This window comes from Notothenia coriiceps, unplaced genomic scaffold (genome assembly GCF_000735185.1).
Source record: "Notothenia coriiceps isolate Sejong01 unplaced genomic scaffold, NC01 NC01_scaffold00027989, whole genome shotgun sequence".
Taxonomy (NCBI): Eukaryota; Metazoa; Chordata; class Actinopteri; order Perciformes; family Nototheniidae; genus Notothenia; species Notothenia coriiceps.
Genome location: NW_011360690.1, coordinates 1 through 13591, shown reverse-complemented (window position 1 = coordinate 13591; position 13591 = coordinate 1). Strand labels below are relative to the sequence as shown.

Below are 13591 nucleotides of genomic sequence, written 5' to 3'. Positions count from 1 at the left end.
CGTCTTTCATGAGGTCTTGTGAACCAATCTTAGTCTGGCCCCTTGCCTGAGACCAATTTGCCATGGGAGACCCTACCAGGAACACAAGGTTCCAGACAACACAGCCCCCAGGTTCATCAGGGCACACAAACCTCTCTACCACGGTAAGGTGCTGGTTCTTCAGAGAGACAGACAATAAGCATATAATGTAATAATAACAATCCCTCTTGTAATGTTATATAAAAATAGACTCCACAGTTTACGTAAGCTAACTGTCTAACAAACTATGTAGCGTCCCCTCCTGTGTAACCACGCACGTGGTGGATGGGAAAGATTGAAACATGTTTTTGTGTTACAATATAAGATAATTATCTGGGATTGGCGACATAATGGCATTTGGCCTTGCTCCTTTGACACCCTATAATTAATGTTTGTGCTTGATTCAGCATCACCACTGCTAAGTGTTTTACTCACAATAGGACCTTTTCTAAGGACAGTGTCAACACTGATATCAGAGCTGCTGTTGACATAGTAATGTGAATCCCAAACAGCACACTACCAATCTGCCATAAAGTCATGGGTTCAGCCCTGTAACTCCCATGCAGGAAACACTCCTGTGTATGGTCCCTACCATACACACAGCCACGCAAATAATGAGAGAATGAGCTTTGAGCCAAGGTTATACCAGTCCAGCAGGGTGATCGCTGCACTGGTCTCTCCTGCTGCTGGCTGGAGTTTAAGCAGCAGCACTACCTCAATTGGGATCATCATCTTTTTCCCTACCAGTTCCTTCGTATATAAAAGAAAAGAGAAAGTCATCATGGAGCTTTTTATGTACATAGTGGAGGAAATAAGTATTTGATCCCTTGCAGATTTAGTAAGTTTGCCCACTGCCAAAGATATGAACAGTCTATCATTTTAATGGTAGGTTTATTTTAACAGTGAGACTAAGAATATAAAAAAAAAATCCAGAAATTGACATTATATAAAGGATAAGAATTGATTTGCATTACTCTTTGGGAAATAAGTATTTGATCCCCTTGCAACCAACAATAATTCTGGCTCCCACAGACCGGTTACATAAGTCAATTTCTCCTAATATCAACGTATATTATATATATATATATATATACCTGTATAAAAGACACCGGCCAACAGAATCAATAAATCAGATTCTAACCTCTCGACCATGGGCAAGACTAAAGAGCTGTCTAAGGACCACCATGCACCACTTATAACGAGAGTCTATGGGCAAAGATTTCTGCGCCCCAAACAGGAAACACGTGAATTATAGGTAACTTTAGAAATCGTAAAACAGGGTTATCAATTTTTATCGATATTTTATTGTAGATTATACTTTTAACTGACACCAACTATATAATATGTACCTTTTTCATTAAAAGAAATGTATACAAATATTATCTAGAATGTAGGAAGAGGTGGGGCGGCGCCCCTATGGGCCGGCCGCCACTGGTGTGTGTGTAGTATCTTAACAGGCAAATTGTCTTCTGTGTGGTAAAGAATGTACTTGGCCTTGAAATCAGCTGCAGACACAACACAAATACGCTTATTATACTTGTTCAGATCTTTCATTTCCTTTATGAATTTAAAATATAATTTGATAAAAGGGATTTATCGGTATAAATAAATTGATACATTTTGATATTGTTAATTGTTCCTGTCTCAACTAACAGTGTGGCAGTGCTGACTGACGAGGAGGTGTTGTCATCAGATGAGGTCTAACTGAGTCTCTTTCTAACCCTCTTGCTGGATCTCTTTGTTTCCTGATACTTCCTCTTTCAGTATCTTCCTCTATTCAGCTTCAGAGTTGATGTTAATGCTGGCTACTGTAGATATCCCAGCATCCTCAGTGGAAGAGGAACAGCCTTTATATGTCTGAGGGTGGGCCTTTGCTTTGGGGATTGCTTTTGAACCTCTTTTTCTTCCTGTTAACCGGCACAGCCCCAAAGCTTTGTCCGTAGAGGCTCAGGGTTTCTCCTGAAAAAGAAAAAGGCAAGAAACATAAGCCTGTTTTGCTCCCAGGTAATAATCAACACTGTTATCCATACTAATCAAACATATCAATCTTTTGGCCTCTAAAACTTCAGATTTTATTTTTTTGAATTATTCATTCAGACATTAAGTTCAGCACAAGTCAGCTAGTCTTGCTCTGTTATAGCTCATCTGAGACTTAATTGCTCACTCTCAATATAACATATGGCCAATGTACTGTATAATAATATATAAAAATATGTTTGCCGGTTTAGATTATAGATACATAATTTAAAGAAGACAAATGAACTCGTAAGTAAAGCTTTAACTTAATGGTGTGATGAAAAAAATTACAATATTGGACAATTTTGGAATAGTAGAAAGAAGCATAACATGGAAATACAACAATCTACTACTTAATCCACAACAGTTTATTGAAACCTGAAATGACCACACCCTGCTGTCAAGCTGTCTCCACCTAACTTTCGACACAATTACAAAAATAGGAGAGGCATTAGGTGACAACGCAGGGTTGACAGGAAACAGATTTTCATGGAAATACATTTTCTTCCCGTTCAAATTCCTGGTATGCCGCTGTAGTGTAAGCTAGAGAGGTATTGTCATGTATCTGCGTTTTCCACAACGTACAAAGCAGAATAAATGTATGTATACGAACCAACCCTCTCTGCTGTACATATAGCAACATTGTTGCTTTAACCACAGCAATGTTTATGTTTACTTTATTTGCATCAAACTGGCGTAAAGCTAAAATTTCACTTTGCATTCAATCTTAAACTGTAGTACAATGAATGTTGTCGTTTACACTAGTGTAATGTGTATTTATTTAAACTTATATTTTGTGACTTGTATGTGGGACTACTGGTAAAAATATTTGCTAATTCCAGCATTTTTGTTTCACGTATTTTGGACTGAATGTTTTCAAGTTTCACTGTCAGTTCCCTGGGTGTGACAGCATCAGTGCATATTTTGGGATTGACATGGTAGTTATGTTATATACCGATTCTACCTTTTTCTACTCTTGCAACGTTGGGAAGAATGTTAATTGTGTCTCCAGAAAGCACTCCAGATACTTTGGAGGCTTGCAAGGACATGATTGAACAACATGTGAAATCTTGTAATCTGCCATATCCTCTGATTGATATCTGTTGTTAAAAAAACATCGTTTAAATACAGGCTGTATCTTGTCCCTGTCTATTTGAAAAATATAGATGAGTCACTGATCAATTAACAGAGGTAAATGCAGGAGGACCTGTTACAAACCTGTTATCTGTCAGTCCATATACAAGTCCTTGTAGCCATAGGGACACAGCGTCTTATGCATAGGAACAAGCCATGACGTCCTCCTCAGCACAGGGACCCTCCAAAAGACTCTGGCTCATGGTGAAGACATGGTGAAGCTCCTTTTTCAGCCCAGAGCGTTCGGATGGAAACGTTGTTGATATGCAGGCTCCAGCATTTATTACAAATTAACTACAAGCAGATAATAAATGAGCCCTTTGGAAAATATGTCCACCATGTCAAGGATGAATTTAAAGTACAAAGGTTTTTTGATACAAATGATTGTACTTTGCTTCCCTTTGTGATATACAACAGTTGAACTGTATTTTCTAAATAAAAATCAACGACAAATATATCTGGTTATCCTTTCGATTTTATCAGAAAATAATGCATCAAAATGTTTTTCGAACTTGGGAAAAAATTTGAACAAAGGGGTGGATAAAGACTTTTAACTACAAAAGGTCAGTTGGTTAAAGATACATACTAGTTTTCACTTTCTGTTTTGGGGGAGGACTGTTCATCACTGTCAAAACTCTTGAGCATACAAACAGACGGCTCAATCTGTAATGATCACCTGTTCAGAGCTTGTGATTCTTGCAATATGCAAATGATCTGCCCATCCCAATGATGCTGTCCCAGGAACCTGGCCAACATAAGCATCCTTTTCATCCTTTGTCATACTTCACGTTCCTCTCTCACTAAGTGTATACATTGGTTTCCTCTTTCCTGCCTCTCTCTTTCCTTCTGATGGTATGATTTTCTTCATTCAGGGTTTGCATTCTTCTCTATATTGCGATACAATTGGTGCCGCACTTAAAGCCAATGATTGTATTACTTCAGGCCTAATAGATGTTTCTCAAAATTCAACATAACATTTCTATACATTGCAATAACAGGTAGTCCAGAGGCAATACACACTCATAGTGTTTTGTTTTGCATTTTGTATCTTGTAAATTGTGTAACTTGCTGCAGTTAAATACAATCATACTATGTGCAATATGTGCTATATGTGCAATATATACATTACATTATATAAATATAAGCCATTAATAACTGTGTAATATATACCTGGCTGATAAATTCGAAGAACTGTTACAGGATTTGTATTTTGGAAAGTATTTTTTCTTTTACTTGTATTTGTTTATATTATATTTTTTCTATTATATCATAACTTAGTACTTTTTTCTTAACATAGGTAACATTAAGCTGTCTGTGGCTCTTTCCTGCTGTAACGATGCAAATTTCCCCTCTGTGGGACTACTAAAGGTATTCTGATTCTGATTCTGATAGCTTGCTAGCTGGCATAGTGCTAATATGTATAAAAGACATTTTATCTGGTACAGACCAGTCAAGACTAGTTTTTTTTTTAGCTTGTCAATATGCTTATTTTACGATAAGTGTACACCTACAAGCACTTTGTAGCTTCCAAGTAAATTCCACCATTTGTTTTTCAGTGACTGCAAGTTGCGTAGCACCCACATACACACCATTGTATTCATGTCTTGAGGGTGTGTTTGTGTGGGGGAGCAATCCTCTTTCATAAGCCTCCTCTTAGCCTCCATCAGCTCACATTCTGTCTGGGACTCGTAAAGCTTGTTTCACTTAGCACTGGGACTTTCTCTAGTCATGATCGGGATTTCCTCGCACGTCTTTTTGCTACTTTTGACAGTGAGTAGGCTACAGAAGGAGTTATGTCTTTTTCTATGTTTTCTATTGTTAACTGAACTTTGTTTCAAAAAATGTCAAGTTTGTTGTGAATGCTGCCTTGTGTCAAAAAGATTCAAACCCAGTAAACCAAATAATACTACGCTGATGAAAGAATGACTTGTTTACTTAGTCTTATCAGCTACTTCTTATTTAGACCTACCTGCTGCCATGGCGGTGTCAAACAGAAACATGGTCGAGGAAAAGTAATTTTTTCGTACTTGTTTATTTTACACTAAACATGCCAACCGCTTTAAACCGCTTTTGCTGCTCTTTTGCCCCTCTGCAGTGGCTCCCTTTAGCCTTGATAACTATTGACATAAATATTGCCTATTTAAATGTACCTCCTGTTGTACAGTGGACAGTCTTTCTAATGTAACACCTATTATTATAGTTTGAGGTGATAGGCCTACTACTGAAATAACAAAAACTGTTTCAGAAACTCGCCAACTGAAATAGGCTGCGTGTCACATCTTACTAAGTCTACCCACTGCGATTTTTATCCTGAGTAACCGTCACCCGATGTCAGTAAAATGATCATGGATAAATCCCCAAAAATAATGAATAAGATCGTTTTCGGAGCTTAGCCAGAAAGCTGAGCAGAGCAAAAATCTTTCAATATATCAAGTCTTGAAACTCAACCACTACTGCTTTTTTTTTGGCTGCTCAGGAGATATTAAGGCATGGAAAGAAATATCGTGAATTACAATATCAGAGCATCTATTTTCGGACTTCAAAAAGTAAAAAGCGAAATTGTTCAGAAATAAGTTGACGTCTCTAAAGACCATAAAGAACTGGGCCATTAAAATGGCAACAATTCAGCTGCAGCATACTCTGTGATGAGTTTAATATAAACTATATCAAACATACAGCGCTGTTATACGGTACAGATTCTATAAGTAACAATAAACAACAGTTTGCTTTACTGTCATTCTTTAATACATGCAACAATATGTAGCTTTTGTAAATGTACAAATATAGATATAACTTTATAAGCTTTGTTATCAAACATTATTTGTGGCAAAGGGGGCGAAATGGCTCATACAATAGTAAAAGTTAGGCGGCGTTGGGTCCCTTGAAAGGCGCTATACAAATGTAATCTATTATAATTATTATTATTATTATGTCTTGAGGGTGTTTTTCTGTTTTAATAATTATTATTATTATAAGACCCTGGACTAGGCAGTTCCGAGACACTTAAATAATTCCCCCTTAAACCACTCAAGTGTTGCTTTAGCGGTAAGATTCATCTTTCCTGCTGAAGGTGAACTCCGTCCTAGCCTCAAATCTCTGGCAGACACATTTTTCTCTGGAATTGTCCTTGTATTTAGCACCATTCAATTCGGGCCAGTTTCCCAGTCCCATCCCATGAAAAACATCCCCACAACATGATGCTGCCACCACCATGCTTTGCTGTAGGGATAGTGTTGTCATGGTGATGAGAGTTGTTGTGTTTGCGCTACAAAAAGAGTTTTCCTTGATGGACAAAAAGTAACATTTCAGCCTTATATATATTAAAGTACCTTTTTTTCACATGCCTTTTAGCCAAATCCAAAAGTGTTTTCATATTTCTTTCTTATCAATGTCTTTTTTTTGGGTGACTTTTCCATAAAGCTAAGCTGTGTGGAGTGTATGGCATAAATTGGTTCTATGGACAGATACTCAGATTTCTGCTGTGACACTTACTAGCTCAGGAGTATTTTTGATTTATTGATTTGTTTTAATTTTTTTAATGATTTTGATTACATGTCATTTTAATTCAATAAATATGCCAAGGGATGTGAACACTTTTGCGAGGCATTGTATTAAAGGTCGATCAAGTGAGGGCTTGTTCAAAACCATCTTCAATCACATTTGCATTACTAAATACGTATTCAATTGAGGAAAGGATAGGAGTGTCCCTAGAGGTATTTTCCTAGATGAATAATTACGTTGTATGTGCTCAGCAGTTTTTCATAAATGTACCTGGTGAGTCATCTGAGCCCTATATTCATCACACCTGTTGTGTTGTCTTGTTTGGCCTATTCATGACCGAACAGGCGAGGCTCATGTTAATCCCCAGGGAGTGGCTGGGTGCGTCAATGTCTCCTCTTGACACACAGTGACAGTTGGATATTTTTCTCATAGTATCCAACTTCATGCTGTGTCCCGTGGAAAAAACACTGTCAGCTTCCTAGTTGTAATACATACAAGTGACTTCTTCCCACAACAATGATATCTTTGACAGAGTATTGGCAAAAACGTTAACCATTTGAAGTGAAAAGTACAATGTTGTCTGCATAGATGTTGATCTTGTATATGTTCTGTTTTAATTCCTTTTAGGTGTATTAATTGATGGATAGCTTCTGCTAGTGGTTCAATGATTTTGAACTAATCTAAAGCCTTTAATCAGCTGCCTGGGGTTGTCCGCCTGTGTTTGCTCTCTATACCATAAAAAACGGTTGTTTCTCATGCTGCATGATTCTTGATCAAGTGCGGTTTCCTTTGTTTACTTATTTTCTTTAGCAACGGAGGAGAGCAGGTTAGGGTGGTATCACTGCAAGAGGGATCTGTTTTCTTAAGGTTTTTGTTCTTGGCTGAAAACCAGGCTTTCATTTGAAACAAATGTGTAAAATGCAAAGAGAGATTTTGATCAAAAATAAGATATCACAGACCTCATTACCTCATGATTTATCGGGGTGTCTTGTTATCAAGTTGGAATGTCAGTTTCTCTTGCTGTTTGGTGATAAGGTGGAACTTTCCTTGTCTTTTCCTATTTTCTTGTGAGCCATGGTATAGAGTTGGCTAGTTAGCTGGAGCCTGAACATAGCATTCAGTCCTAGAATGGGTCCTTGTTGTATTGATAAGTGTGTTATATATTGTGTTAAAACAAGAAGTGGTAGGTCACAGGTGTTACTAGTGATAATACAATAATGGACCTAGCTGAAGTAGCATGACATTCCAACTGGATATGTTTTTATCGCTCTGCAAATGAAATATTTGACATATTTTTATTTTGCCAACAAACTTTCCCCAGGATCAGGGAACCTGCCCTGCAAACACAATTCCACAGCCAACGGGAGTTTAAAACCTAAAACAAATATTCTACCTGGCAAGTCATAAAATCAGATTTCCATATTCAGCCCTGTTTAACCCTGAGATATATTGTTGCATTACATTTAAACCTGTATCAGTGCCAAATGTGTTTCTTTTATTGCAAAATGCAATTAGTTTAACCTAGGTGCCCCACTACAGGCAACAGTCAGCAGGCTACACCCTGAACAATTCACCGAAAGTTAATGCAATTCCTCTTTTGATACATGAATAGGGTGCCAAAGTTCAGACCTCATCTCAGGACTGTCTGTGCATGTATAGACTCTGGACAACTGACACCCTACTGTCTATTTACTGTTTGTTTTGTTTTTCTTTGAACATGACACCACTTCAAAATGTCAAGGCTGATGGTGCATAGCTCCACCAAGTTCAAACAAGGTGGGCCCTAATCCACCAGAATAACTGGAAACACCTGTGTTAGTCGAACGGATGTTTCATTGAAAATTGAGATAATGGATGTAAATCCGTAGCCCTAATTTCTAGGGTGTGTTTTCTCTTTAAAAGCCAATCAATGTGAAATAAATAGTGATATTTCACAATAACAAGATTATTGACCAGTTTAGGTGAAATGGATAAATAATAACTTAATTAACTATTCATAATAATAAAATAACGAAAGCACCTGAACAAAAAGCTAATAAATTCACCTGGTGGTAAATTGGATGTGTGACCACTAGATGGCTCCAAAAAGCATAGAAGAAAGAACAGGATAAAATAAACGGAATAAGTTAACATTTATATCAAGTTATCAAGACAGTCTAGAATAAAAATATAATACAATAAAGGTATAATATTATTATCATTTTCAGGCACTTGTTTCACAGGAACTTCAAGAAAGAACCTTAACTCAATTCGTTTATTTAGTCCTGGATAAGCTGTGGCTTCTATTTGGTGTTTATTAAAACATAAATTAATTGTAGCAAAATTCAATCGTTCTCCACCCGACTGTTGTTAATGATGGTTTCTAGATCTTCAACCATGAGGTTGTCATATTGCTGTCATGTTATGAGATTCATGGGGTAAGCCACATTTGCTTTTCTAATTGCGTTATTGCTTCGAGACTCTTTCTTTCTGACGTATTTTAGTTTGAGTTACGTGAAAGCAAACACAGGTACAAGATAAGTGGTACACAACAAACGTACTGTAGCAGTAATGTGTTGGCATACACAATAAGGCCTAAAGTCACTGATTGTTTTTATTGCTTTCTATAAGCAAAATATTTTATTTTTTTTATTGTATGTATAGCAGTAGATGGTTGATTTCTTACTATTAGCAGGAATTTGGCTTGGCACCATTGTCCTGGAGTGTGGGGGCCATCTTGAAACTGTTGTTGAAACTAGTTTGAGTGTATTCTTCTTTCAGTACATTTTTTAGAGAGCAGCATCCTGTGACAAAGTAGACCTTCTCCTGTCCTAGAGATTATCTTTTCTGTTTTAAAGGAAGTCAGATCTTGAGGTACATTGGGTTTTTTGTAAGCATCCTGGATGATTATTGTTTTTTAACATCTCTGTGCTAATCAATCTGACACGATTGCATCCTTATTTTTCACACTCTTGACTTCATCTATTGCTTTACAGCTGCAGACTGTTGCTGTGGTGAAGGCCAACTCTGAAGACAATTTGGTAAGAAGGAAAAGATTATGGATTCCCCCGCCAAAGCAATTGATGGAAAATGAAGACTACACTCAGGAAACTGTTGCCAAGGTGAGTCATTGCTCTTTAATTTAAACTCTCTGAAAGGCTTTACAAATCAAGGACTAGGGTTAGGATATCAAATATACAATCATTTTGGATTAAGTGTAAATACTTATGAATGGATGGAATGCTAACGTGATCATATATAGCATTTTTTGCATCATATTTTTATAAATATAACCATTTAATGAGGTTTCCAGAAGTTTCAGGAGTGTTTACCTGACATTGAGATGAAAAGATCTGCAAAAATATAATAAAAACAAGTCACCAGAGGGGGCTACTGGAACATTTCAGCATGCTCAACAAAATGGAGACTAATTACCACAGACAAGCCTGTACCTGCAGGGTGGAGTTTTCTAAAAGAGAGCACAAGAAGCCAGACAATTTTGAAGACACAGTAGCATTCTTAGACGTATATAAAATGAAGATTTTGAGTTTTTGGTTGTTTTTATCACCATGAAAGATATATTAAAACATTTTTATTTTTCCTGGTTAAAATGTTTTTGTTGTTCCTTCTGGTGCAGTGGAATGGTGAATGTGAATTAGTGTGTTTAACTGAATCAGCTCTGCATGTGTTTCAGATTCATTCGGATTTTGATGACGGCAGCGGAAATATTGTATACTCCCTAGAAGGCATTGGCGCAAACCAACAACCCTTCAATGTGTTTGTAGTCGACCATATAACTGGAGACATTCGTGTAACCAAAGTTCTGGACAGGGAGTTAATTGACACTTACAATGTGAGTTATACTTCTTCTGTGCATTTCACAGATATTAAAATATATTACAGTCAGATGCAAAACATCAATGTCACAGGCTATTCATGTGTGTACATTAAACTGCTAATACATTTGATGAAGACAGCAACATTTGAATCTACTGTTTTAGCTGTCAGGTATTGCTAAGTACAAGGATGGCAGGCTTGCAGAGGAAAATGTTGACATACGGTTCAAAGTAAAAGACCAGAACGACAATCCACCAGTGTTTGCAGTCATGAAGGTCGGGGAGGTAACTGAGATTAGTCCTCTAGGTAAGATATTTTCTTTTCTGGTAAATTTTAACAAATGTCGATCCTGTTTTGAGATGGCAATGCAATCTTTAATGGTTTGCTTAAATAATGGATTGGGGTAAGGGTTAGGGTTTATTTCACATCGATACCTATCCATGTTTCCCCCATCAGCAACCCTCTGATGATAAACGGTTATAGATTAGACCCTCCAGAAAAACGCAGCCAAAAATCCTTGATTAAGCGGGCTAAATTCCTTTATTATGCGGGCTAAAATCCTTGATTATGCGGGCTAAATTCCTTGATTATGCGGGCTAAAATCCTTGATTATGCGATTAAACATGCGGGGGTTTTATGTGATTTTATGCGGTGAAATTGCGGGAAGTTGCGAAATATGCGGAAAGTTGCAAAAATATGCTAAATATGCGGGAAAAAGAATAAAAAAGATTTAAAAATATTGGGCTGTCTTATTTATTCTCTCTCACACACAACCTGCCACTAACGTTAAACCCCTTTACTGTTCAATTAAACACATTCAATGTTTATTTATTGTAAAAGCAATTGGGCTATTTTAATCTCACACACACACACACACACACCCCCCCCCACACACACACACACACCCCCCCCCACACACACACACACACACACTTCTCCGCCCCATTCTGTTTTCATTTACTCGTTCGTTATCTGACCAGCTTCAATCTTGTAGGCTATGTAGGCTACTCACTTCGTTTCTTGTAGCCCTCGAAAGGGTTGTGGATGTTGATGCCTTGGTGAACGTGAGTTGTTTGGCTTTCTTGTCCGCAGCAGCAGAAAGAATTTTCGAATGTTTGAATGAATCAAAGTGGGTCGTCACCGTCGATTTTCTCTTATGCTCCAACACACAGTTGCACGGGGTGCAGAATAGTTTCCCCCCACTTTTTGCCCGGTCTTTAGTAGAAATGGTGTGCCTTGGCAGTCTCAGATTAGATTTTTTCATCTTGGTGTTTTCCCTATCGTGTGAGCTCCACACGTTCACTCTATACAGTATTGTTTACATTCTGTGATGCGCGAGCTGATGACGTCACGTCAAGACGAGTTAACTTTTTTTTTTCTCAACTTTGTGTGGAAAAATGCGGGGATTATGCGGCCTTTTGATAAATATGCGGCCTTTTAAAAATCTGCGCCATTTTGCTGATTATGCGGTCAATTCTGCGATCGCAGAATCGCGTTTTTCTGGAGGGTCTAATAGATTGCAGGGTTAGCTTGTTAACAGTGATGTTTACTATCTGTTAGTCTTATTCATTTCAGTGATTGTTAGAGCATAGCTGTGTTTATTAGCAGCCTTGTCCACCTTTCGATCAGAATAATACTATAGGCCTACTGTCATTTAAAAAAAAATTATGAATCTCTAAAAACAGATTCCGCATATTAATGCAGTTGTATGCAGTAAGCAGTCCGTTTGCAAAGAATAAGAGGCAGCATGCATTGCCCTTAATGCAATCTCAGAACCCATTGGCTATCATTTGACAATGTTCTTTTAAAAGGACTACTTTTTTTACAATGCAGTCGTAGATGTTGCCTCTCAATTCATACCCCATTCTCACATTTCAAATTTCTCACCCAACTCTAAACAATGAGCAACGCATGAAAAGGTGTTGGCTTTATTATGTGCCTAATTGTGCTTCAACTGTGCTCATGTGTTTTAATTGTGCTCATGTTTTTTCTGTGCTTATGTCCTGTTATTGTGCTCATGATTATGTACTATTTTATGTCTTCTTTTAATGCCAATAATCTGCCAAGGAATGCAGATGAAGCATTTATGGCTGTATTTGGCACATTTACATGATGAACTAAAGTGCTCGTGTTAAAATATTGGTACATTTTCCCTTAATAAATACAAAATAAATTAAAGATGGGATTCGATGATCTGCTGAAATTACAAGTCTTTCGAGCCCCTTGTCTTTAAAGGTGAACAAAGTCAGCTACACATATTAGAGTAAAAATATACTTTACACAATCTTCAGGTCTCAAGGATAATGTATTTGTTGTCTATTGGTGAAAATAGCCTACTGGATATAAATATATATTTTATACAACAAAACTGCAATTCATTTTCAAGTTTGGGGACTGTCCAGACATATTCTGCCATACAAAGCGCAAAACAGATCTTCCAATTTCTGGACAACCTGCTCTACCTCCTTATTTCCTCTTTTACAGGCACTTCAGTTATGAAAATAATGGCAACTGATGCTGATGAGCCAGGGAATGAGAACTCTCTGATCGCCTATACTATCCTTGATCAAAGCCCACCTCATGGGATGTTCGACATTTCTCAAGATGGGACTGTCTTTGTCAAAAACCAAGCCCTGGACAGAGAGGTACAGTACGAATTGCATCCAATTATGTCAATTGCAGTGAACTTCAATTCGAACTCCATCAGAATCGGAGGGAATCACCCTCTTTAATGGTCACACATCACACACAGTGAGATTTGGCCCCTGCATTTAACCCATCCTAGTACCAGGAGTCTAGTACTAGGAGCAGTGGGCAGCTATTGTACAGAGCCCGGGGAGCAATGGGAGTGAGGGGGGAAGGGGGATGTCCGGTGCCTTGCTCAAGGGCACCGGAACAGGTGGGCCTTTTCAAGTCCCACCTGTTCCTTATCACTCCAATAAAATGGTAGGCCAAGCTTAAAATTGTCAAATGTATCGTTCTATAACAGGGGTCTCCAACCTTTTTTAGGATGAGAGCTACTTTAAAAAAATAAAACAAGTCGTGAGCTACTTTTACTCCTCTTTTTTTTTGTTTTTTGCAGTGTATATATTTAGCACATTTTAAC

General features: G+C 37.6%; 1 protein-coding gene across 1 annotated transcript; it reads left to right on the top strand.

Moving 5' to 3' along the window:
- The first annotated feature begins 4770 nt into the window (after positions 1 to 4770).
- LOC104957907 (desmoglein-2-like) lies at positions 4771 to 13232 on the top strand. The gene is made up of 5 exons (XM_010785585.1): positions 4771 to 4938; positions 9645 to 9770; positions 10343 to 10501; positions 10650 to 10791; positions 12970 to 13232. Exons 1-5 carry the CDS (start codon positions 4897 to 4899, stop codon positions 13215 to 13217), a joined length of 717 nt encoding a protein of 238 aa, XP_010783887.1. The 5' UTR covers positions 4771 to 4896; the 3' UTR covers positions 13218 to 13232.
- The last annotated feature ends 359 nt before the right edge of the window (positions 13233 to 13591 follow it).

Coding starts and splice junctions, on each gene's coding strand:
- LOC104957907 (XM_010785585.1), top strand. CDS start 4,897: ATGATCGGGATTTCCTCGCACGTCTTTTTGCTACTTTTGACA. Junction 9,771..10,342: donor CTCAGGAAACTGTTGCCAAG/GTGAGTCATTGC, acceptor CATGTGTTTCAG/ATTCATTCGGATTTTGATGA. Junction 10,502..10,649: donor AGTTAATTGACACTTACAAT/GTGAGTTATACT, acceptor CTACTGTTTTAG/CTGTCAGGTATTGCTAAGTA.